Here is a 24,350-nt window from a genome sequence, read left to right as displayed (position 1 = left end):
CAACTCTCCAGCTGACTGAAGCTCTCTGGAAAGACCCCTTATGCCAAGGTCTGGGCCAAGACCTGGGGGTATGGCAATGTTGGCCTCACGAGTGCTATTTCTCGAAGAGAAGCCTGGAGCTTCTGCAGCTGAGATGTGGGCACAGATGGAGCAGGGGTGAGCCCCAGGTGGACCTGGTGGGGAAGGCTCAGGTGAGGTGAGCCTGGGGCCGACTCTTGGCAGGTTGGCGGCGGGGCCCCAGACCCTTGGAGGAGGGAGCTCAGGAGAGCTCCAGAGCACGAAGACTGCTTTTGATGTGGCTCCTTCTGGTCCACTGAGGCCTCAGCCAGCCCTTTTCTGAGTCCTCCCCAGCTGTGCGGCCCAGGGGTCCTGATGGGGGCCTGTCCTCAGAGGCAGAGGTCTGCACCCTGCTGACTGTGGCAAAGGTGCTGGATGTCACCAGCACTGTTCCTACTCAGGATTCGGTTCCTGCAGGTCCGGAGTGGTGGCGGTCTTGGGAAGGCGGCCTTATTCCACCAGAAAAGGCGTCTCCGTGGAGGCCACAGCCCCTGCCCCCACCCCACTCTCAGCAGAGTGTCTGTAGTGTCTGGGCCAGGCCCGTACCGGAGGCCACTTGAGTGGTCTTCAGTCCAGAGAGGAAGGGTCCTGCTCTTCAGGACCCATGCCTTCAGTCTGAAGCATGGGCTTCTTAGCCTAAGCTGCTGCCCACCTTGGCTTTGCTGGGGCCCAAGCACTCGGCGGTGTGAGGCAGGAGCAACTTTCAGTGGCCACATCCTTGACCTTGTGGGTCCTCTCATTAAGGCCTGGGGCTTGGGGACTGTACCTGGTTTCCCATCACCCAGCATCTGGGAAGAAGACCCCTCTCCATGAATTCTGCCTCTGTCCCTCCCACCTCGTAGTAACCAGCCAAGGCCGCCTTCATCAAAATGCACACAGGTCCCGTTTAATGAGCCCCGAGTGATCGTGTCCCAGCTGCCTTTGCCAGAATAGGAAGAAGGGTCTCTACCCTGCTTCTCCTGGGGATGTCCGCCAGGGGGCAGAGGAGCGGGAAGGGTCTCGCTGCCCCTTGCTCCGGGGGATCCCCATGCAGGGGATGTCCTTGATGAGGCCCAGCACACACACCTGTGCTTCCTCAGACTGCAGGGAGGGGTTGGAGGGGGGCTGAGGGCCGGGGTTGGAGCAGCCGTGGAAGGTCCTCGGCAGGGCAGCTGGTCAAAGGGCGGCAGAGACCCTGAAGAGTTCGGTGGGCGTCTCTCTGCCTCCTCCTTGATGTGCACCTTCTCCACTCTGACCCCAGGAAGGTCCCTCATCCTGCAGTCTCCATGCCCAGGGCTTCAGCCCCCTGGCCCGAGATGTGGTGCCCGCCTGGAGCCTCCATCCCATCCCGGGGTCCCTCTGCACTGCCCAGCACCTCCCATTCGAGCTGGTCAAGAGGTCGGGGCCTCCGTGTGGCCAACAGTCGAGGCGCAGACGTCTCCGTGGGGGCCTTCCCAAAGTCTGTGGGAGGTCGTGGGGAGGTCTGGGTGGCCCTCCCCCCTCCCTCTGCTGGGCCCTCCCCTGGCCGCCGCTCCCATGGAGTCGCCAGGTGGAGGCCTCGGTCCCGGTCAGTGGTACTGGCTCTGGCCGTCCAGTTCCAGCCCTTCCTGGAACTGGGCGGAGCCCAGCTCCTGTGCAAAGCCCCTCACAGCACTCTCCTCTTCTCCGTCCTCCGGCTGGCTGTTCATGGTGCCGTAGGTGTGCCGAGCGGGGGAGGAGGCGGGGGACAGGTTCATCTCCGGCTCCTGCAGCACCGTGGCCACGTACATCTGCTTGGGGGGGGCGGAGACAGGGGTGAGGTCAGACCTGGGGCTGGGCCCTGGGCACACCCTCGCTCTCACGCTCTACCCCCTGGAGCCTCTGCCCATCTGGAGCCATGGATCCTTCCTTCTCCCCCAGCAGCCAGGGGCCTGGCCAGCCCACCTGCCCAGGTGCTCTCGATCATTCGAAGAGCAACTCTGACTCCAACGGTGAGTCAGTGCAGGCCTCCTAGCCCCTAGCCCACTGCTCCTTCAGTAAGGTTCCATTCATTCTTGGTTCCAGGTCAGGCTGAACCCGGGGCGGGGGGGGGGATGACACGAGGCTCCCCTATGCTGGGGTCTGAAGAGACCCCCATCCCTGAGCTAGTGCGCTTCTTAATACAGCGTAAGAGGGGCATCCACACCTCCCCTGGGGTGTGTCATCGGCTGGCCTGTGAATCAGGATTTGAAATGGAGATTGCTAGCTGAGGTCTTGGCCATGTGACCTGTCAAATCCAGGAATGGTCCCAGGAATGCCGGGGAGGGCAGCAAAATAGCAAAATAGCAAACCAGGAAGTACTAGGGACAGAGCTGTTCGTCATCCTTTGAATGGCTTTTAAATCAACTCCTCGTTTTGAAAATAGGTAATTATGGAACAGAATTAAATCTTTCCTGTAGGAATTCATGTCAGTGAAACCAAAGAGTGCTGGCTGATGAGGGAACACTTTTCCTACAGAAGAATCTAGATATTTGTAGCATTCCAAAGCAAACCCCATATAAACCTTCTTGTCCTCAGGGGCAAAATGGTAACTGAGCAACAGAAGAGGCCGGCTGTCATCCCCCTCATCTGGGTGTAACCAGCATCCTTAGTGGGGAAAGAAAAATGGGATAGTCTGTATGCCCAGCACCGCCTACAATGTGCTTTAGCCCCTAGGGCTGAATCAGGATCTCTCCAGCCTTTGGATTGAACTTCTGGTTTTCAGGCAATAGAGGAGATGGTGGAAGCTGCTGCAAGACATCATGAAGAAATAGCCAGAAAAACCCAGAAGGTGGGGAATTCTGCAGGACCACTGGCTGGGTCTCTCCGACAGGCCGTAAAGGAGAGGCTGTGAGAAACTACAAGAGACATTTGCAGGGACCGGATTCATCTAGCACGAGCCTGCAACGGATTTGGTTTAGATATGCTTTGTGAAAGATGCCTCTGGAACACTTAGGGCGACTTGAGTATGGGCTGAGTATTCGAAGACACAGAAATTTATGTACATGGAAAGATGGAGATTGTTAACTAAAAATGCAGATTATAAAACAGTATGAACAGTATCATTTCACTTTAGCAAAAATTATATATCTACCTGGGAGAATAGACACTAAGTTATCAGTAGTTGTCTCTGGTGGTGGGAATATGAACTTTTAATTTTCTTGTTTTTGCTTCTGTTTTTTTCCCATAATTATCTGCAGGGTTCATAAACAACTGTGCTTATCATGAAAGATTAAGAAAATAAATTCCAGTAATTTTTTTTTTTAAGCTCAGCCTTCCGGATGCAACAGACCTGGTTCAAACTTTGTTCTGCCACTTCCTTGCTCAATAAAGCCCTAGGGTCTAAATGAACTGGCCGTTTTGAGCCTCAGTTTCCCCATTTGTAAAATAAAGATAAAGACTCCCTACAGTGTGGGTGTATCAGAGCATAAAGACTAGGAGTGAGAATGGCAAAGTGTCCGGTTCCTAAGAAGATTCCAGAGGGGTCGTCTTACGAGGGCCCCAGGGGAGAGATGCTACGTGAAGAGAGGCCCCTGCCTTGAAAGCTTTGTAGACTCTCAACGCCGAAGTCCCTTCTCCCCGTCACCTCCCAGAGGAACTCTGCCCCTCTCTGTAGACTTTCCCCGCAACGTGAGGCGGACCCACAGCTCTGTGCACCAGGGGTAGGCATGTCCACCACTGTCGTGTCTGTGCACTTTTCCCCACCTCGGTGGCGCCCAAAGAGCCCCGTCTCCCCCTGGGCCCTGCTGCCCACTCTGCATTTCCACGCTGAAAACTGTCTTCCGGTGCCCAAATGCTCCAGATTCTCTCTTCCGGGCCTTTGCACAGGCTGATCCTCTTCCTTGAATGCTTTTCTCCCACATCCTATTCCACCTAGCAACCCCTACGCCCATTCCTAGAGTTGGATTACATGTTCCCTCCTCCGGGAAGCCTTCCCTGAGTGCCCAGGCTGGCTGGTGCCCTTCTTCAGTGCTCCTCCAAGGTGCCCTGGCATCCACACTGATGGCAGGGATGGGGGTGAGCACTCGGGCCCCTCCAGGCTGAGCCACAGTGAGGGAGCCGACGCCCAGCCTGCCAGGCCCCTGCGTTCTGACTTGGCCTCGTCTCTTCACATGCTGATGGGTCACTCATGCGGCGCTCCTGCTGCCTTACCATTTGGTGCAGGCCTCCGAGAGCTCCCTGCAGCTCTGTGTGCGCAGCTCGGCCTGGCATCTGTGCCCCTGGAGGCAGCCTTCGGTCCTGAGGCCGAGCCCCAGCACGTCCCTGTGTCTACACGACTGAGCTGGCTGTGGCTGGGCCCGCCCTGACCTTTCTCTTCCTCTTTGAGTTCTTTTTAGAGTATGTCTTGGCTCTTCTCTCTTCCCATCTCTTCAGCCACGGCCACGGCAGCAATTTGACCTGGGCCAAGTCCTGCTGTGTCAGGGGAGGGAGCCCAGGGGCCCTCGCCTCCTCCCCAATCCCTGGGGTGGGCACTGAATGTCGATGCCCCCCACACTGCTGCTGGAGTAGCCCACCCCCTGCAGGTGCCCCCTCCTGACCTGTCCCCCAGGGTGAAGGCAGTGACTCACAAGGGAGGTGGGCGTGGAGGAGGTGCTGCTTGGCTCCATGTCGAACACGGTCTCCATCTCCTCCTCGGGCTGCAGCAGTGGGGAGAGATGTAGAGGGTCACAGAGTGGGGGTGTCCACCCTCTGCTCCCGCCCTCCCCAAATCTGCACCTGGGCCTCCTGCTCCCCTGGCGCGCCATGCCGTCTTCTGTTTTCCCAGACCTGCAGCCCCGGGCTCAAGCCCGGGGGGACAGAAAAAGGCCAGGAATGCTGGTGGCCCTTCTGAATGTTCCAACCCTAAGAACCATAATGGGGGCAAGTAAGGAGAGTTGGGATTGGGATTCAAATGTGAGTCTGCTTGGACTCTCGTAAAAGCCTTGATTTCAACAGTCTCTTCTTTCCTCTCGGGGTTCCCTTCTCTCTGAGACCAGTCCGACATCATGGTCTAGGTCCCCTGCCATCTCCCTTCTCTAGAGTGGACACCTGGGCCACCAGATCACATGGCATCGCTGGATGGGGAAGACAGAGCCAGACGCATTGTCCACTCTGGTCCTCCCGGTACTCGAGCCAGTGATGGAGGAGGGGCCGGGCAGAGAGGGCAGTCGGAGCCCCCGGTGCAGGGCCACTAAAAGTAAAAGGATCCTCTTCCAAGAAGCTTCCTCCTTTGACTCAGCAGGCTACCAGGACTTTAGATTAGCTTCCTTCCTTTTCTTTATATACATTCACTTAAAAAGGACACAGTTTACTATTATAGACAGAAAGCCTGCATCATTGACACAAGCAGAAATATAAATAAATGTGAACCAATAGAAAAATGGGTGACCATGAAAAATTTTAAAAACATGTTTTAGTCCCCAGAAATCATTCTAGCATGCCCGCACAGACGTGCCACTTTGGGAAATGACAAAGGAGGGCACACAGCATTGCTGGCATGGATCTCAGCAAGCAGGGACTGGCTCCCTTCTCTAACGACGAGGCCAGGCTCCACTGGCAAAGAGCCAAAGGAGTCACAGGGTCCAGAGAGCCAGGCCTCAAGTTCAATAGACTGGGATTCCTAAAAGGGTGATAACTACCCCTCTTCCCCAGGGCATCATCCTTTTCTGTGCCCATCCTTCCGCCCTTTACCCCATCCTCTCTCTCACAAGCCTCCATCCTTGGACTGGTGCCCACAGCTCGGTGGCTGGACAGGCTCGGATTGTAGGAGGGCTGTTTGGAGGAAGTGCCGGAGGGGAGGACAGCTGTCTTTTAAATCTCCCCACCGTGCGAGGGGGCCGGGGCCTGGGCCACACAAGGGCACGCACACGCGCACCCTGAGCTTGCACACCCCCATCATCGGAAAGGCAAGAACCTTTCATCTTTGTGGCCGTGGGTACGCAGGTCAGGAGGAAGCCTAGAGCCGTGTCCCAGGGGCCAGCGAGAACGAAGGGAGGAAAGGAAGGGTAACTCACCTCATAGTCAGATACCCCCTGGAGCTTCCCCAGCAGAGTGCTAACGAAGGCAATGATCATGGAAATGATGAGCGTGGACAGGGAGAAGAAGGTGATGCTGTGGAGTGTACCTGCCAAGAAGAAGAACAGGCGTGGGGCTTGGCACTGGGGGCTTGGCGCTTGAGGACCGGAGCTGTGGGCAGGAGTCTGCCCACCGAGATGCCAGATCCCTAGGGGCCCTCCTCGGCACCTCTGTGGGGGCTTCGTGTCCAAGGCGGAGAGGCCCCTGCCCCAGTTCTCCTCCTAGCAGCTGGAATCAATGCGCCTGACACGTGACGACATCCCTCAGTGCTACGGGCCCAGCTTGGAATTCGGCATCTTATGGATTCCATCACAAAATTTAATTGACCCACTCCAGTGTCATGAAACATGTCCTTCTCGACCCGTCAGTTTACATCCCACCTCACAGTCCCCGGGCAGTAGGTCCGGGTTACTCACTCACGCCGCTGCCCCCAAATGCAGTCTCTGACCCACACCCGTCCCCGCGAGCTCCTGTGGCAGCTCTTACCCGTGCTCAGGGCAATCCAGAATTCAAGTCATTTACGTGTCGCTCACGGATATTTGGTAACTTTTTTATGACACCAGTTTTCTACTGAGGTAAAGATTAAAAATCAATCTTCACAGTCAGAAGCTAACCCATAATGATGCTGGTCATTGTGTTTCTATGAGAGCAAAAATGGCCAACAGCTTTGGTATCCAACCACGCAGGGTGGACGGAAACGGCTAGAATCCAAAGGCCCGTGCTCAAACAGTATTTCAGTAACACAGAAAATCGCTCAGCACGCTGTCTTGAGTGAAGAAACTCAGGATACAGGACCGAACATTATGAAATGGAAATCGCGACTTTGAAAAGTAAGAACAAACCAATAAACCCCCTCCCGCTCTGCCCTCTCCCCAGTCTTTTCTACTGAGGAGAAAAATTATTTTTAAAAAATGAAGTCTGCTACGTGGCAGGGAAAGGCTGGGGGATGAGAAACGGGGAGATGGCGACAGACGGATGACGCACGGAGGTAACTGGGAGCGGAGCTGCTTCCAGCTGCCGCCGGGACACCACAGGAGGAAAATACGGTTTCCCTTCTCCGCTCTGCTGAGGAGATGAAGGTCCAGGTCCCTGAGGGAAGACCAGTGTGGGGAGAGGGCAGGAAGCCGTCTGGTGGCGGGGAGGATGGGGAGGTCAGTGCGAACTTCTTGCCTCAGAGGGGATCACTCACGTGTGGTCCACAGGGACAGGGACAGCAGCTCTGTGTAGCCCAGAGCAGGGGAGAAGCTGGCCACTGGCAGACCCCGAATCCTCCTCCAGGTTTTAGGCAATCATAGGATCCCAGGGGGGATGGCAGCAGAATTGAGCCCCACAGCTAATGTTTTATTTCTGCAGCCTTGAGTTAGAATGGAGGAATTGCTGTTTCTTGCTCTGAGGGTCGTAAACCAAACTGCATACGATCTGGGCCGTGTTGGTCCAAGCCCGCCCCTTAGCGGCAGAGGTCTGCTGGGACTCTGGTCCGAGCCCCAGCTGAGGTCTAGAGAAGCCACGGGGCGGGGGCTGCAGTCGTGAGCAGCTCTTGCTCCCCCCGGGCCCTCTCTGCTTGCACGGGGCAGAGGTGCTGCTGAGGGCTTTAAAGGCAGAGGCAGGTAGGCCAGGCAGGCCCGGTACCTACCTAATCGCAGGATGGAGAAGAAGAGCATCCAGAACAGACCCAGGAGCGGGGCGAAAATGGCCTGGTAGACAGCGGCCATGTGGATCTGCTCGTTGAGCTTGGTGGGCGCGTAGGAGTAGTACATATTGTAGCGGTCCGTGACGTGTTTCATGCACAGGTACAGCAGCCCTGCGGGGCCGGCGGGGGCGCGCACTCAGCGGCTGCTTCCACAGCCAGGCCCCCGGCCGTGGAAGGCAGGTTCAGGTCTGTCCGGGCAGCGAGGGCCAAGGACGGGCCATGGGAGCCCTGTGGTGCCGACCTCCGGGACCCCAGTCTCCCCTGAGACCCAGAGTCTATTCTGCCCGTTGGGTGAAGGGTCATTCCCCCGACAAACATCCCGCGTGAACAGCCATCCAACCTCCCCTGATCTGCCCCGGCCCCTCCCTGCCCTGCCGACAGTCTGTCCCCGGCCTTCTCATACTCCGATGCTGGGGGCTCAACCGCTCCTCCCAGCCGGAGGGTGCGCGGCCCTGGGGGTGCTCGAGGGAAGACTCACCGAAAGGGACAATGATAGGGCAGGTGATGCTGTATGCTACCACCACGCTGAAGACGTTCATCATCCACGCATACTCGCGCCCGTACTGGAAGTCCATGGCCTGGCTCTGGGGCGGGAGGCGGGGGGCCACGTGAGGCGGCCTGGTCCCCTGGGCTCGGTTCCTTCTCCGGCTCCTTGTCTATCCCCAGGGAACTGCCCGGTGGCTCAGGCCTGGAGGCGGGCTCCCTGCCAACCCCGGTCCACCGTGCCTCTCACCTTGGGTCCCTCGTGCCCCTCGCAGGCCCCCTTCCTGACACTCCCCCCGCAAGGGAAGGGCTGTGTGCCGGGAAGGGCCCGGCCCCCACCTTTCTGATGTGGACTCTCTCTGGCTCCGACCTGGAGAAGAAGAGGCGGGTGCTATACAGGAAGAGGGACCCCAGGCGCAACAGCTCCATGCCCGTTCCCAGCAAAGCCGCCGTGATCACGTAGTTGACGAAGAAGGCGCCGTTGTCTGGCAGGAACACACACCTGGCCGTGTGGACGGTGGAAGACGGCACAGACGCCAGAGAGAAGGAAAGGACCGGGATGTTGGGAGGGGGGTGGAGGGTCAGGGTGGAGGGTAGAGATGGGGAGGGGGATAAAGATGGGAAGAGGGGTAGAGATGGGGAGGGGGCGGAGGCAGATGGGGAGAGTAGGCTTCATATGCACATGTGTCCCCAGCCCGATTTAGGTTAACGCACACCCTTCTGAGCAGGGATGGGGTTGGCCTACATCAAGGGTGGGTGTGTTGGGAAATACACTCTCTGGCTTGATCTAAAGCAGGGGTGCTTGACCAGGACCCACAGACCCCAGAGAGTCCATGGGGAGAAGTTTGGGGGTCTGTGACCTTGAATGTGAGCAAATGAAGGAGACACGTGTCTTGACATTCATGAGCCTTTAACTGCAATGTACAATTTCTGTCCATTAAGAATGTGGGCAACAAATCACAGCAACTGTCAGCTACGGTTGTGACCCAGTCACCAGTGGAAATCAGATATTTTCTTGGGGTGCCTGGGTGGCTCAGTCGGTTAAGTGTCTGCCTTCGGCTCAGGTCATGATCCCAGGGTCCTGGGATGGAGCCCCGCATGGGGCTCTCTGCTCAGCGGGGAGCCTGCTTCTCCCCCGCTCCTGCTCTCTCGCTCTCTCTCTCTCTCAAATAAATAAATAAAATATTAAAGATATTTTCATAGCCCACTGCAATTAGTAGTGATATCTGACAATACCTTTGTGCTCACCGTCACTTCAAAATGACGGTCGTTATTAAACACGGGGCTAAATTAGACGTGCTAACTTTACGTGATCGCAGTGTTCCTGTCTGCAGGTGTGTACTTGGCATGCTGGTCAGCTTCAGCTAGAGGTCAGTCAGCTAGCGGAATGAATGCCTGTGCTGCCTGTTCTCACGCTGGTGACACAGGCATCTCTGTGGCTGTCCAGTGTCCCCATCTACACAATTCCGTCAACTTCTTTGAAACGAGAAATCTGTGAGCTCCCTGGATATGTTTCAGAACTCCTTCAAAAACTATTCTTTCTTGGGGCGCCTGGGTGGCACAGTCATTAAGTGTCTGCCTTCAGCTCAGGGTGTGATCCTGGCGTTCTGGGATCAAGCCCCACATCAGGCTCTTCCACTATGAGCCTGTTTCTTCCTCTCTCACTCCCCCTGCTTGTGTTCCCTCTCTCACTGGCTGTCTCTCTGTGTCAAATAAATAAATAAATAAAATCTTTAAAACAAAACAAAACAAAACTATTCTTTCTTGATGGCATCAAAGTTGAGTCATGGGCCTACAACTCTTTTCTCTCTCATATATAAACTGTATCTAAGATCCCGACCTAACCAACAATGAACTCATTCATCTTAGAAACAAAAGAGTCCAACTTATCACAAGTAGAGCTGAACTGCAGAAACCTTAGAGAATTCTGGTCCTTGCCCCAGAAAGCAAGCTGTGAAAGCCTGTGTATCATTTGCAACATTACATCTTTGAAAATTGGGATTTTCAACATTTGTTAACCTAAAACCAAACAAAACAAAATCAAAATGGGCTGGATATCCAACATGACCCTTGTGTTGCTTCATCAAAGATCCCGCCACCCCGCACAGTTGAATGTCCTACTGCCGGCTAAGTAGCCTCAGCGTTCACACTGATGCCCCTAAAACAATAAAATGTAACTTCAGCGTGCTGGTATTTAAAATGCACTGTCCTCTTATTACATGTGCTCATAAAGAGTTTATTACAAATTTGCTTTTTAAAATATTTTGGTAACATTTCAGTATAGGGGCGCCTGGGTGGCACAGCGGTTAAGCGTCTGCCTTCGGCTCAGGGCGTGATCCCAGCGTTATGGGATCGAGCCTCACATCAGGCTCCTCCACTATGAGCCTGCTTCTTCCTCTCCCACTCCCTGCTTGTGTTCCCTCTCTCTCTGGCTGCCTCTATCTCTGTCAAATAAATAAATAAAATCTTAAAAAAAAAACATTTCAGTATAATTGGTTTTCTTTGTAATCCAGGTATTTTGTGCATTTAAAGACATCTATTCAGAGTGTACATAAAACTGGCAAAATCTGAACAAGCCCTGTGGATGGTATAAGGTCAACTTCCGGGTTGTGATTCGGCACTATAGCTGTGCAAGGTGTTCCCAGAGGGGGACTGGATGAAGGGTACACAGGACAGTGTGTAAATTTCCTGTAAATTTACAATTATTTCCGAAACGTCATCTGGAGAAGGGAATCCCTGGGCTCTACCACACTGCCAGATGGGTCCCGGGAAAGGTTAAGAGGCTGCTTAGCGAGAGTCTTTGCACGCATTCATCTCGACCTGCGTGAGCAAATGAAGGACACACGTGTCTACCTGGCGTGGACGCTCGGGAGCCCCAGCGTACACGGGGGCACGCCCGGGGCACGCGCTCTGGTACTCACTGGAACCTGACGGACGCCTGCTCCAGGTAGTAGATGTCAAACAGCCACCGGAAAAAGACATCCAAACTAGGAGCAAGAGCAAGGTAGGCCCTTCAGCCCGCGGCTCTTGGCCTGGCTTGCCTCCCTCTGCCTTCCCTGGCTCAGTCCCTAGAGACTCTGGCATTCCGAGATTCCAGCTGGTCAGTCCACACTGCCTCTCTGCCTTCTTAATGCTGGGCCACCCCTGCCCCGAACCCTCTGGCCTCTCATCTCAAGGCCGCCTCTTCTAGCAAACCTTCGCCAGCCACTTTTCCGAATTTCCACCGCACGCTGGCTGTGTTTTTCCCACCAGTGACAGGCATGGCTTGTTTCCCCAGAAGGCAGAGTTCACGGCTGACACCTTAGAGTTCACGGGATACCTGGCTCATGCTAGGCTCATGACAGGCCTTGGACTGTCATTTGAGGAAGGGATTTGTACCAACCGCAGGTAGGCCTATAGTATCTGAAAGAGGAGGGTCCAGCTCTAGGGTGAGGCTGTCTGAGAGAGGAGGGATACGTGGAGGGGAGGGATAATTACCTGGTCAGTCCCATAGAGGGCAGAATAATCACCATGAACACCAGAAAGATGTAGCACTTGTTTACAATGATCAGATTCTGGCTTGATCTAGAAGGGAACAAGGAAACATGGTGTAAGAACCAGAGGCCTAACTACAGAATGGATGGAAAGACAGAGACAGCTACCTGGCCTAGAAAATGGGCTGGACAGTGCAAACCAGTGCCAGCCTCATGGAACCCTGGGAGCTGTGCGGCCACTGGGAGCACCAGGCAAGGGCAGCATCAACTAGTCGTGCCAGCCTTGGGCCCAGGACGGGGAGGAAGGCCACAGGTGCTGTGTGCTTGCTATCTTTGTGAAAGGGACGTTACCAATGGTGCTCAGATCCCTGCAGAGTTTCAATCATCTACAGAAGCCATGCTCTGGGCCAGAGAAGAGACTAGTAAGGGTTTCTGTTAGGACAAACCTCTTGGCTTACTGCCTGGTAGGATGGTAGGAACTTCTGGTGCAGGAAATTACTTTTGAGACCCACACAGCCTTTGGGCAAAAGCAGGTCCACCTGCCCCAGGAAATGGTAAATACTTTCCACCCAATTGGCTACCACCATAGAACGAGGAGGGCTAACCAGCTATTAGGGCGAAAGCTGCTATCGGTTAAAACGTGGGTGCCCGGGGTGCCGGGGGCCTGGGTGGCTCAGTCCGTTAAGCATCTGCCTTCGTCTTAGGTCATGATCCCGAAGTCCTGAGATCGAGTCCTGCATTGGGCTCCCTGCCTAGCGGGGAGTCTTCTTATCCCTCTCCCTCTGCCCCTCCGCCATGCTCGTGCGCTCGCACACACGCACGCGCTCTCTCTCTCAAATAAATAAAATATTTAAATAAATATTTAAATAAAATGTGGGTACTGCATGGGCTACATGGGTCTACAGTCAGGTTGAGTTCACGGGCTCCTCTGTGCCAGGCTTCCTGACGTCTTTAGACAATTCCTGCTCTGTCCTCCTCACCCTGGGTCTCCTCCCTGCAGTTCCTAGCCGCCTAGCTCTGCTGACAGCTCCATCCCCTCAATGCATGGCTAGAGGCTGAGGGAGCAGCCCAAGGAACACTTGGTTTGGGCCTGAACATGACTGAGATGGTGGCCCCATCTCAGCATTCCTGAGGCCAGAGGCCCAGGACTCCAAAAAAAAAAAAAAAAAAATATATATATATATATATATACACACACACACACACACATATATATGTATATGTATGTATATGTATATATCTTAGTCTTTTGGGATGGTTTCGGGTATCAAAGCCATCCCATGTCAATTCGATTCCTTAGGCCAAATGGGAGGCCCAGCACCAGGCTGGTGGGGGAGTAGGCAGGCGAAGGGGCTGGGGCTGGGGCGAAGAGCAGGGCTGGGAGAGGAGGCCCCATCTCACCTGGTCCAGTGGGCCTCCAGGAAAGCGGAGAGGTAGACAATCAGAGGCATTATCACTGTAAATGCCCAGAGCAGCAGGGAGGGGAAGAACTGGGTTACGACTGGGCTCTGTGAGGGTAGAGTGGAGAAGGACAGAGAGATATCAGTCGCCCCTTCCCCTTCCAGGCCACCCCTGCTTCTCCCATACCTCTGGCCTCTTCTCCCTGAGCTCAGTCCCAGAGCAGGTTTGGTCTCCCTGAGGCTGCGCAGTAGAACTGGCCTTCTCCGTCAGCCTTGGTGGCCAGGGGTCTGCCTGGCTGGGTTGGGCAGAGGCGGACACCCCAAGGTCAAGTGGTGCCTTCAAGGGGCATGGGTCTTCTATGCTGAGGTCCCTGGAGGGGCAGCCTGGGCTTTCCCTGGGGACTTCACCCAGGGCCAGAGTCACCTGCTGTCACTGACATCTCCCAGCTCAGACAGAAGACACTCCCTTTCATGTGATGTCTTGTGAAAGGTGGTAGAGAAGGGGGAAGGTGTGAAGGAAGAACCCTTAGGGGAGCTGTGGTGCCCCGGGGCCTACTGTGAGGCTGACAAGGGGGGACAGAAGCAAGCAGCACAAGTGGTGTGGCTTGACTGTGCATGTGTGTGCACGTGTGTGTATGCATGTGCGTGCATGCGTGTGTGTGTGCATGTGCGTGCGTGTGTGTGTGCGTGTTGCTGGATAGGGATGGGGATAATATGGAAGAGGAGGCCTTCTAGGCCCATTATGACAGCCTGGAGGCTACAGGATTTGGAAATGGGCCCGCACAGCTCCTCTGTACTCCCCAGTCAGGACAAAGCAGCCTCTAACTTCAGGGATGGCTCCCCCAGCCCCAGGGCTCCCAGCCTGGAGGGGTGTGTCTGGAAGTCAGGGAGGTGGAGGTCCCACTTCTCTCAGATGGCTGCGTTGGAACTGACCTCATTCTTCCCCACCCTCAACCCTCTCCCTCAAACTTGGGACCCCCAGCTCTAGAGAAAGTGGGGAGAACAGAGCTGTCACACTGGCCACACCCTCCGCTGCACCCTTTGTACTCCTAGCTGGCCTCGGGTGGCCCAATCTAGAGAAGCCCTCCAAGCCCCCTCTTGACTGGACCACCCATTTCCTCCCCAACTCACCCCAACACCTACCTGCAGCACCCCCACCCCCCGCCCCTTCCTCTCTAGCTCCAGTCCCTCTGATGGGCAATGACCTGTACATTCACCCCTTTAGAACAAAGGGAAGTCTACACCACCATTGACGCGGCCACCACCCCCACCGTGCTGGCAGCGCACAGGCCCTGGAGCCGTGTTCCAGGGCCCCCCACCCCAGCCTCGCCTGAGCCCCTCCCGCATCTCCCTGGGGCCCCCACGGCTGGCCCGAGCAGAGGCGGCACCTGCAGCTTCTCAATGGGGCGGGTGACGTTGTACATGTCCATGGTGTTGATGATGATGGCGGGCGTGGTGAGGAAGAAGAAGAGGAAGAAGAGGAAGGTGTTGATCGCGATAAAGCGAGCCCACCAATGGAAGCGGCGGACGGACAGGTGTTTCCTGGGGAGGGACGGAGGACGGAGACGCACTTGGCACCCCGGCTCCCAGCCTTAGATGCGGCCCACGTGCGGATTCCTGCATGCCAGCTGGAGACCCAGGCTGCCCTGGTCTACTTCAGTCCCCGGGGCGCAGACCCCTGCACCAGGCCCTGGATCTGCCCTCAGTCCCACCCTTGGCCAAGGCCCTGGTGGCGGGCTGGGTCTGGGGGTGGGCAGAGACTGTGGTGCTCAGAAGAGGACAGGCTCCGGCCCCGAGTAGGAGAACAGGCCCCGATTCCTTTCCCACCCTTGTTCCCTTCTTCAGTCTCAGAGGAGCTGAAAGGAGAGGGGAGGGGCAGCAGGGGCTTACCAAATAATGTCTTTAGGGTGTGGGGCCAGGGTGACCCTCCAGCGGTAGGATTTGACGACGGTGCTCACGGAGGACTGCTGGGGGGACGCGCCACACTGGATATACTTGTAATCTTCCCGGATGCTGCGGAGACGGGGCGAGGAGACAGAGGTCTGGGGCTGGGGACGACAGGCTTAGGAGGGGTCTCAGGCCAGGGTCCTAAAGGTGGCCCCAATTCCTGGGGATTCTCAAAGCCTCGGGGATGTCAACCAGGGCCTTAGAGGTGGACAGCTCCTAAAGCCTAGTCCCAGGAGGAAAGGGGCAGCAGCAGGAGGGACTGTCTGGACAGGGAAGGGACCACACAGTTCTCAGTTAAGGTCTTTTCCCCTTGACAGCGGGGACAGCACAAAGACATGCTCTTTCTTTGAGGTTGACGGGGGAGGTGCTAATTTCAGCCTCACCTTAGTATTAATAGCTACCAACTGAATTCTTTTTGTGTGCCTGACACTGTGCTAATTGATAATGAATAGAATCCCAATCGTACAAAGTACTAAATTGAGGTGCCTGGAGACACAATCAAAGAGGGACAGGTGCTGCAACTGGAGCCTTTGGTCTTATGCACATTTCTGCTGTAATTAAACCTCAGATCCTTTCTACCGGTGACAGTGTCTCAGAAAAGAAACAGTACTGGGGTGCCTGGGTGGCTCAGTTGGTTAAGTGTCTGCCTTCAGCTCAGGTCACGATCCCAGGGTCCTCAGCTTGAGCCCCTCATTGGGCTCCTTGCTTGGTGGGGAGCCTGCTTCTCCCTCTGCCTGCTCTGCCTGCCGCTCCCCCTGCTTGTGCTCACTCTCACTCAAATAAACAAATAAATCTAAAAAAAAAAAAAAAAGAAAGAAAGAAACAGTATTGTCTTACATTGGTATACTGTTGTATATAACATATGTACTAAATAGATCACATATCCCTTCCTAACCCTCTGGGAGGTGGACAGGGAAGTTTGAAGCATACAAGATAAGAAATTTGAGAGTATAAGTGACTTGCAAAATTGCACACAATTGCATTTGACTAAATTCTAGGCTGTTCCATTTGTGGGTGGGTGAGGACAAAGTGGTATGTATGATCAGGCTCCCTCAGAGAAGTGCCTCCACAATCCTCAAAGGACTGATGCAGGGTTCCCATCTATTTGACCCTAGCCTAAGGATCCTTCCAGAACATTCCCGAGTGCATCTAAACCACTCCCTATCAAGGTAGAGCTGCCACAGGCTGGGGCAGAGGAGGGAGGAGGCTGTAAAGCTATGAATTCGGGGAGGCCTGCAGCAGGAGAGCAGAAACAGCATGTAGAGCTTCTCTACCCTGACTCTGTCACTTGGGGTGAGGAAAGGGGTGATGTGTAATGGGGGGAAAAATGGATTCATTCTTGTCAAGGCCTGGAAGAGGTACCAAGATATCTACTCTGACCACCTCCATGCTGAAGCAAGGACATATGAGGATGGGGGCACCAGGGCCTGGGTATCCCTGGAGACAAACTGAGTCTGGCAGCTGTGGGGAAATGGATGCAGACATGCTCTGGAAAGCAAGATGGAGGCTGCCTGTGAGAAGCACAGAGGGGTTGAGGGGCGGTCAGAATATGGCAAACTGGAGGGAGGTTCTCTCTCCTTCTTCCGTGGCTGGAATGGGGGTGAAAGAGGATGGTTTCAGAGCAGCAGAAGCCCATTCTCAGGGCTGGGCTGGGCACAGCAAGCCGCTGGCCCCGGCACTCACTGCTTCGTCATCCTGGCGTCCTGGAAGGTGACAAAGATCAGGTCCAGACGCTTCAGCCGAACGCGGTTGAGCTCAGCGTTGAACTCATCGGTCAGCTGCTCCTCCAGCTCGCTGTAATACTGCTCTGCGTCTACCTGGGGCGAGATTTGGCCCTCAGAGCTGGAGAAGCCAGAGCTCTAGGAAGTCCTCGCCTGGACATAAGGCCTCTCTCCACTCAGGTGGCGGGCCTCAGGCCTTGGCAAAGAGCTCAGGATCCCAGCGGGCTCCCAGATCCCAACTCGAGAACAGGAAAAGGCTAGGACTCTGAAATTAGCTCCCTGCTCTTAGATCGGGGGAAGGTGAGGCACCCTTGGGGCCAGCGGGTATTTTGGGACTTGGGCTGGACTCCAGAGGAGTGACAGAACGTGTCTCCAGCATTTTCAGGAAATGCAGATGATTCTTTTTCTGGACTGGCTAGAGTTCAGTCCTGGCCAGTGGCCTCCTCCTAGTGGTTGGGTGATAAGATGGAGCCCAGTGCCTTCAAATGCTCCTGTCCTAGCCCTCTGAAAGCCTGAGGCATGGCAGCCTACAGCAGTCTACATGTTCTCTCTGGTCCTCCCATCCAAGACTGGAAGTGGGCAAGAGCAAGCCAGCCCGGATCACTCCAGAAGGGGATCCAAGAAAAGGCTTCAGCTCCTTTCCATTCTCCACGGGGAGGCCAGGCAAGGTGGAGAGGGCGAGAGGAGCCGAGAGCCACAGCAGCAGAGCAGATCCGAATGGGGCCTGAGGGTACAGGGCCCGGGACAGAGCCGGAGCCCCAGTGCCCCAGCCCCTCATCTACCGTGTCCCTTAATCCCCAGGGCCGGGTACCTCTTTGAAGCAGGTCCAGCACTTGCAGAAGCACAGGCGGGAGCAGGGGTGGACCTTGATCATCATCTTCCCACTCTTTTTGGCCTTGGCAGTGTAGTAGAGCCGGCCCCGCATCGCATGGCGCCTGTCGGCCGGCGGCCAATGGGAGGAAGGATCTTGTGGTTGGGGGGGTGGGGCCAGCAGAGCCACGTCCTCCCCTTGCACCCCCACCCCAGGTGCAGAGAGACCCCGCTGCAGACTCACCTCTGATCATCCAATTCGATCAGCGTCCTGACGTCATAGCAGAAGTGAACTCTGGTCACTACGCACCCCGGATAGGCCTCACTGTAGCCACAGACACAGAGACTGAGCCAGCCTGTGGCGCTGGGGATGGGCCATCCGACCCCCACCTCTACCCAGAACTGCAGCCCACAGGGCCGAGTGGATCAGCTGCCTGGTTCTTGGATGGGAGACTTCATTCCCAATGTCAAATTTCAGAACTGATCCCTGGTACTCTGGGATCACATCCTCCCAGATGATCCAGAATAGGGTCAGGGGGCAGAACTGGAAGTTGCTGCTCATGATAGATAATTAGCTCCTAGGGTTAAGAACTTGGGCCGCAAAAAATGCCCCAACTGCTCTAGATAACTGTGGTCCAGGAGCTTGCCGGGCTCCGTCATAGGAGCAACGAGGGAAAGGAAGAAAATGATACCCCTGCCACACTCACGCCATGCAGAAAAGCCCTTGGCTTGAGAAACCCTGCTCTGTCCCCAAAGCCTCCCCCATTCTGGAAGGCTAATCCTGAGCCAAGTCCAGGATGGGCTGGGGTGTCTCTCGCGCCACCATCCTATGCCAGCTTACTACCCACTTGAAGATGTAGGTGGGGGAACTGGGAGGAGGCAATTCATGCTTCAGCCCACACGACCCACTTACTGAAAATGCTTGATGATGATTTCTGGGTCTTGGATGTCCGTGGGGACATAGGTGATCATTAGTGTCCTTGTGACCTAAGTGGGGAGGGCAGATGGAGAAAGATGACCTTGTTGACACAGAGCCCCCGGGTGTCTGGAGCAGGCCCGCTACTCAAGTAGGCTGCCCCCTTGCTGGGTAAGCTCAGTGCCAGCTTCCCTGGCCGGGCGCCCTGACTTTAGCGGGCTGTGTGGTGTGTGCGGCCGCAGGCAGGCATGCGCATCTCTGGTACTTTCTGGGGCACTGCTGCAGGCCCCCTGCCACAGACAGCAGAGATCGAGGGAGAGAGCCAGAAGCCGCAGACACAGCCAGAGCTCCGGGACCGACAGGAGCTGCTCGTGCTCTTGTGCTGACTGTCCCCACCATCGTTCTGGCCGGCTAAGTCTACGTGGCATCGCCTGAGGTCCACGTAGCAGGGCCGTCCCTAACATTAGACCGGGGAGGGGGGTCAGGAGGTGAGCAGCCTCTGGGGAAGGGATGGGGAAGCCCCTGAACTTCACATTCTATTCTGTGAATGGGAAATGTCTTCCTGAGCCATCCCTTCAGGGTGACAGTCTGGTAAACTGAGCTTCAAGACACGGGAGTCTCGGCAGAAGCTTCTGGTGACAAGAAGGAAAGCTGAGGTAGCCGAGTCTGGACTGGTCAGGGGTGCCCACGCCTCTTTGCCAGCGCATTCGCGGTCACCTTTCAGGGGCATGTGGATTTGGTTCTGGGGTGGGGTCAAGTGGCTCAGTCCTTTAGGACGGATGGCACCGAGGGAGCTGATCCCACTCAGCTGAAGCTCTGGCTGGCTGAGGACAGAGCCAAGGATGTTAGCCTTCCCTGATTCCCTTCCCCACCAGAGCCAGGACAGCCCACGTGTGCACCCCTTCCCTTGCTGGTGCTGGGGTTGGGCTGGGGCTGGGGCTGGAGCTGGAGCTGGACCTGGGCTGGAGCTGGGCTGGGGCTGGGGCTGGACCTGGGCTGGAGCTGGGCTGGGGCTGGAGCTGGAGCTGGAGCCGGGGCTGGACCTGGGCTGGAGCTGGGCTGGGGCTGGGGCTGGAGCTGGAGCTGGAGCTGGAGCTGGAGCTGGGCTGGAGCTGGGCTGGGGGCTGGAGTTGGAGCTGGAGCCGGGGCTGGGGCTGGGCTGGGCTGCTGCTGCTGGGGCTGGGCTGGGGCTGAGCTGTGGCTGNGAGGTAGCCGAGTCTGGACTGGTCAGGGGTGCCCACGCCTCTTTGCCAGCGCATTCGCGGTCACCTTTCAGGGGCATGTGGATTTGGTTCTGGGGTGGGGTCAAGTGGCTCAGTCCTTTAGGACGGATGGCACCGAGGGAGCTGATCCCACTCAGCTGAAGCTCTGGCTGGCTGAGGACAGAGCCAAGGATGTTAGCCTTCCCTGATTCCCTTCCCCACCAGAGCCAGGACAGCCCACGTGTGCACCCCTTCCCTTGCTGGTGCTGGGGTTGGGCTGGGGCTGGGGCTGGAGCTGGAGCTGGACCTGGGCTGGAGCTGGGCTGGGGCTGGGGCTGGACCTGGGCTGGAGCTGGGCTGGAGCTGGGGCTGGGGCTGGGGCTGGGCTGGGGCTGGAGCTGGGGCTGAGCTGGGGCTAGGGCTGGGCTGGGGCTGCTTATGGGGCCGGGGCTATGTGGGTGCTGGCGCAAGTGTGGGTGTGGTTGTTAGCTTGGGCAGGCAGCACTGCCAGGCCCACCTGTAGCCCCACAGCCTCATCCCTATGCCCAAAGGGTAGCTGTGCACTTTAAACCCTGGGACTGCCTGTGCCAGCCAGCAAGGTGTGAAGAGTTAAAGCCTCGAATGCAGCCTCAACCAGTGATGGACAGGGAGGGAGTTGGTGGGAATGTGCCACCGCTTCCCAGGCTGGGAAAACTCTAGGGTGCATGTTCCACCTGACTCCCAGGGCAGTGGCAGTAGCTCCCTCTTACCTGCATCTGCTTTTCCATCCCACTTCCCCACCCTCTAGTGGTTTTTCCGAGAATCCCTTCAAAATAAGTGAATGCTGTGCAAGCCCTTACCTTAGGGTGGGGTGACCCAAACCAGGACAGTGGGGATACCTGGGCCAGCCCCTGGGGTTTCTGACCTCAGAAACCATGGATGGGCAAGGAACTTGGGCACTCCCCAGCAGGAAGCACTGAGCACTAAGGATGGAAGTGCCCTGCGGGCTCAGGGTATTGTTAATCTGTTCGTTTGAGGATGGTGGGGGGGCCAGAGGTCTTCAGAGAGGGGCCAGGCAGTGGGGCACAGGGGTAGGAGGCACCGGGGAGCAGCTGTTTACTGACCGGTTTGGAAGTGTTCCAGTGGTTTACCAACCAGGACAGCTGTGCAAGGGGCCCGGTAATGATCACCGGGCTAAGGGAGGAGGCTTGCCTGGCTCGGTGAGACCGCTCCCCACAGGTGTGCAGAATGTGGGGAACTGGGATGCCTCTGAAGGCTGGGAGGGGGGTGGTCCAGCGGGGGTGGGCTCTGGCTGGGAGGGAGCAGTTCTGAGTTCTTTTCACTTGCTCACCTTATAGCTTCTCTTGGGCACAAACCCTAGACAGTGATGAGCCATGAAGACGAGGTTGAGAAGGAAATAGAGGAAGGAGAAGCAGCTATGCAGCCACAGGACCTTACTCCTGCCGGGAACAAGACACAGGAGCCGTGAGCCCCCCCCCCCCCCCGCAGCCCCAGGCAGTCTCCCCTGGGCCGCCCTCTGGTGCTTCCTGACACTCGGGCACCTTGGAAGGGGATGGCCATGGTAAGAAGGGGGTGGCCCACGCCGGCTACTGCAGGCTAACATTTGTTGAGTGCTTAATATGCCAGACCCGGGAGGTGGGGGGACTAGATGCTTTCTGCACATTTTCCCACCCGATTCTCACACCATAGGAGGGTACTGTGACTCTCTTCATTTTATCCACAGGGAAATGAGGGTCAACGTGGCAGTGACCTGCCCGAGGTCACGCCTCGCCGTGGCAGCACTGGGAGGGGAGCCTGGGCCAGCGGACGCATGGGGGCTCCGGACCCCCCACCATGTGGTGCTGCTGGTGGCTCACGCTCCCACAGCTGCCCGGCAGCCCAAGTGGAGGGGCCGTCGGCCCTCAGTGGTGAGGGATGGGGGCATCCTACTCGGGCCCAGAGGGAGGAGGGTCCGGCGGATTCGCTCTGCCTCTCCTGGGATAGGAAGAGTGGCAGCACCAGGGCTTTGGGGTCGTACGATGCTGTCCCAAGGCATCTGGCCAAGAGGACTGCTCAGAAATAGGGCCCACCTTATTTGGTGCGGTTTGAGAAGAGAAAAGCGGCTTTGCTTCAAAATCTCTCCTCACCACTTGTCCCAGTGCCGAACGCTTCACCGAACATTCCCTATCCAGCTAGGTGTCTCAGCCCCCGTGTCATCAGAGGGGACAAGTTTCTATGGTCTCTAAGGACCACTCCAGCTCTCTGTTGGTGTGGGTCTATGGATGTTGAAGGGTCTTCCCCGCCCCACTAAAATTAACATCTTGTCGGGAAGGCGTAGGCACCTGGCGCCGGTGGCTGGCCTGGGAGAAGCTGGTGAGCTCTGCTCCGGTGTCGGCAGCAGCAGGGGAGGGGCCAGCTGGAAGGGGAGGTGAGAGGATGCCATAGCCCCATTCTGCTAATTTTGGAGCTTGATAGACGGCAGGGGGCAGGGGGCGGAGGGGCCGGGGTAGGCACGGGAGGTGGCTCAGGGATATGTGAACCCCCACTCCCACCTGCTGGACCTGCCTCTTCAGCTTTGTCAGGAAGTCAGCCACGTGTGGCCAAGACCCCCAGGGGGCCTGTCTTCTCAGCGTGGACCAGCAGGGCCACATCTGGCTCGGTACACATTGACTGAGCCATCAGTTGGGTTGGCTGCTGTTGAAATCCACGAATCACATCCAACAGTTGTTCCCCCTTCTCCCCCAGACTAGGAATGAAGCTCGCTGTGGGCGTGCACTGCCCCAGACTAAAGGCAGAGGTGGGGCATGAAGCCGGGTCACGTGGGTCCTCAGGCCCACACTCCCCCCACCCCCCCGCTATGGGAATCGGGTCTACGTTTTATTCATTATATGAGGGTTGACGTGCACTGTTCTGTGGGCAGGAAATAATATCTTCAGCCTCTGCTTGCTACAGGGTCCTTGACACTTGGGTGCTGGACGTATTAAACAGACAGGACCATCTTCCCAGGCCTTCAGGAGTAGCCAGTTTGGGTGGTTCTACCTATTACAGATATGGGGACACTGAGGCACCAAGAGAATGCAACTTCTGGCCTCCCACTCAGTACCTGGGTCCCAAGGAAACTAGGCCTTTCTTAGCAGCGAGGCAGTGCCCACGTTTTCGACCCGCACATTGGACCTTCTCTCCCCACCCAGGCCCCAGCCAGTAGAAGGGGAGGGAAGAGGGTCAGGTACCTACTCTATGGAGACATTGACAATGGTGGTCCGACCAAAGTGGCTATTCCAATCTGGAAGAGAAGAAAGCGGCTGACCTCAAGGCCGGTTCCTTGATTGAGTTGAGGGGGCCGCTTGAATTCAAGGTTCTTGAATGAATGCCTGCGGTCCGGAAACGCTTGCCCATGTCCTGCCCTTCCTTCTCGTTCCCTAGAACTTGCCCCCAACTCTCAACAAAACCAGCAGAGGCCTCTTCTTCTCCCTGGGGCTACCGGTTGGGGCTCTATGGCTGTGACGTGAGACCAAGTCTTGGGGTGTCATCCCCAGTGCCCACCAGTGGCGGACACCAGTAAATGTTATTGAAGGAGCCCAGGGCCCCACCATGAGTGGAGGGATGAAATTAGCAAGATTGTTACCACTGGCAACAATCACAACAAGAACGGCACGTTGCCTCATTGGGACAGAGTAAATCCTTCTGGCAAAGTGTACCCGTCTGTCAGTTTAGGCATCTCTGGGTGTTAGGAAATGTGTCCAGAAATCCTGCATTAATATAACATACACATGATATACAATATCTCGTTGCCAACACCCTGGCTCTCAGGAAGAGAATTCGGAAAGACAGCAGTTACTGACTCGGGTAGCGGAATTTGGTGGCACAGACATTGCATGCTACCTTGAATTGACTGACGCCTACCTCTGGCTAAGGAAAAACAGCTATCTGAGGAACCAGGGTACCACTGGCTGCCACCTGGGCATTCTGGGTGCTACATGACACCACCTAGTTACACAGCGTCCAGCTCTGTCCCTCCTCATACTGCTAAGTGAGATACTGGCTGTTATTCACCGAGCACTCACTACATGCCAGGCCCCAGACGTGCATTATCTCCCAATCCCCGTGACAGCTGAGGACCGACGCCCGGGGAGACTGATCTGCTGAATATAAGTTAGAACAATTTGCTAGATTGGGCGAAGGTATTTTCTGGGAAGCAGATGTGGGTCAAAGTTGGGGAACCAAGATTTTTCTGTCTTTGAAGCCTGGGCCCACAAAGTCAGTCTGTCCAAAGGACTTGCCCTTTTATAACAAGCATAGCAGAACTTCCTGTCTGTCACTGTGGGGGTGGGGAGAGATCAAGTTCAGGGATCTCTGCCATAGATCACATGCCATAAAAAGGCCTAGCAAGCACCTGGCCAGGTGTAGCGTGGGGCTGAGATAAACCTTCAGTTCCAGACGGAATTACTACTGTGTGCCCACTGTGCCAGGTCCTGAGCCAACCTCGTGACGACGGACGTCTCATCTCCAGTCTCCACGTGGGAGAACTGAAGTCTGGGTGGCCTCAGGTCACATAACTAATTTTGAGAAGTGGAATTCAATTTCGGGTTTCTAGACGACCGAGACCCAAGCTCTGTCCTGCCTATGGGGCTGTCCCCTGCTC

At 56.2% G+C, this 24,350-nt stretch overlaps 1 protein-coding gene across 7 annotated transcripts in view; it reads right to left on the bottom strand.

Annotated features, from left to right (window-relative positions):
* Positions 1 to 381: 381 nt before the first annotated feature.
* The window catches only part of TMEM63C (transmembrane protein 63C), a 69,110-nt gene continuing 45,141 nt past the window's right edge, over positions 382 to 24,350 (bottom strand). For 4 of the 7 annotated variants that reach the window (XM_034642792.1, XM_034642796.1, XM_034642793.1 and 1 more), the window contains exons 9-26: positions 22,943 to 22,991; positions 21,060 to 21,168; positions 18,525 to 18,598; positions 17,856 to 17,936; positions 17,613 to 17,736; positions 16,764 to 16,897; positions 15,024 to 15,146; positions 14,522 to 14,675; positions 13,135 to 13,241; positions 11,738 to 11,824; positions 11,182 to 11,247; positions 8,600 to 8,762; positions 8,256 to 8,361; positions 7,721 to 7,888; positions 6,027 to 6,136; positions 4,750 to 4,875; positions 4,602 to 4,670; positions 382 to 1,808 (exon numbers count right to left, since the gene is read on the bottom strand). In XM_034642792.1, coding sequence (XP_034498683.1) covers positions 1,605 to 1,808; positions 4,602 to 4,670; positions 4,750 to 4,875; positions 6,027 to 6,136; positions 7,721 to 7,888; positions 8,256 to 8,361; positions 8,600 to 8,762; positions 11,182 to 11,247; positions 11,738 to 11,824; positions 13,135 to 13,241; positions 14,522 to 14,675; positions 15,024 to 15,146; positions 16,764 to 16,897; positions 17,613 to 17,736; positions 17,856 to 17,936; positions 18,525 to 18,598; positions 21,060 to 21,168; positions 22,943 to 22,991 — 2,054 coding nt within the window. In that variant the 3' untranslated portion in view covers positions 382 to 1,604. The remainder of the gene's footprint in view (positions 1,809 to 4,601; positions 4,671 to 4,749; positions 4,876 to 6,026; positions 6,137 to 7,720; positions 7,889 to 8,255; positions 8,362 to 8,599; positions 8,763 to 11,181; positions 11,248 to 11,737; positions 11,825 to 13,134; positions 13,242 to 14,521; positions 14,676 to 15,023; positions 15,147 to 16,763; positions 16,898 to 17,612; positions 17,737 to 17,855; positions 17,937 to 18,524; positions 18,599 to 21,059; positions 21,169 to 22,942; positions 22,992 to 24,350) is intronic. The other 3 variants (XM_034642795.1, XM_034642797.1, XM_034642798.1) reach the window with 3 other exon arrangements.

This window comes from Ailuropoda melanoleuca, chromosome 14 (assembly GCF_002007445.2).
Source record: "Ailuropoda melanoleuca isolate Jingjing chromosome 14, ASM200744v2, whole genome shotgun sequence".
In the NCBI taxonomy this organism is placed as follows: domain Eukaryota; kingdom Metazoa; phylum Chordata; class Mammalia; order Carnivora; family Ursidae; genus Ailuropoda; species Ailuropoda melanoleuca.
The sequence above is the reverse complement of the archived record's forward strand: the minus strand, read 5'-3'. Positions and strand labels throughout refer to the sequence as shown.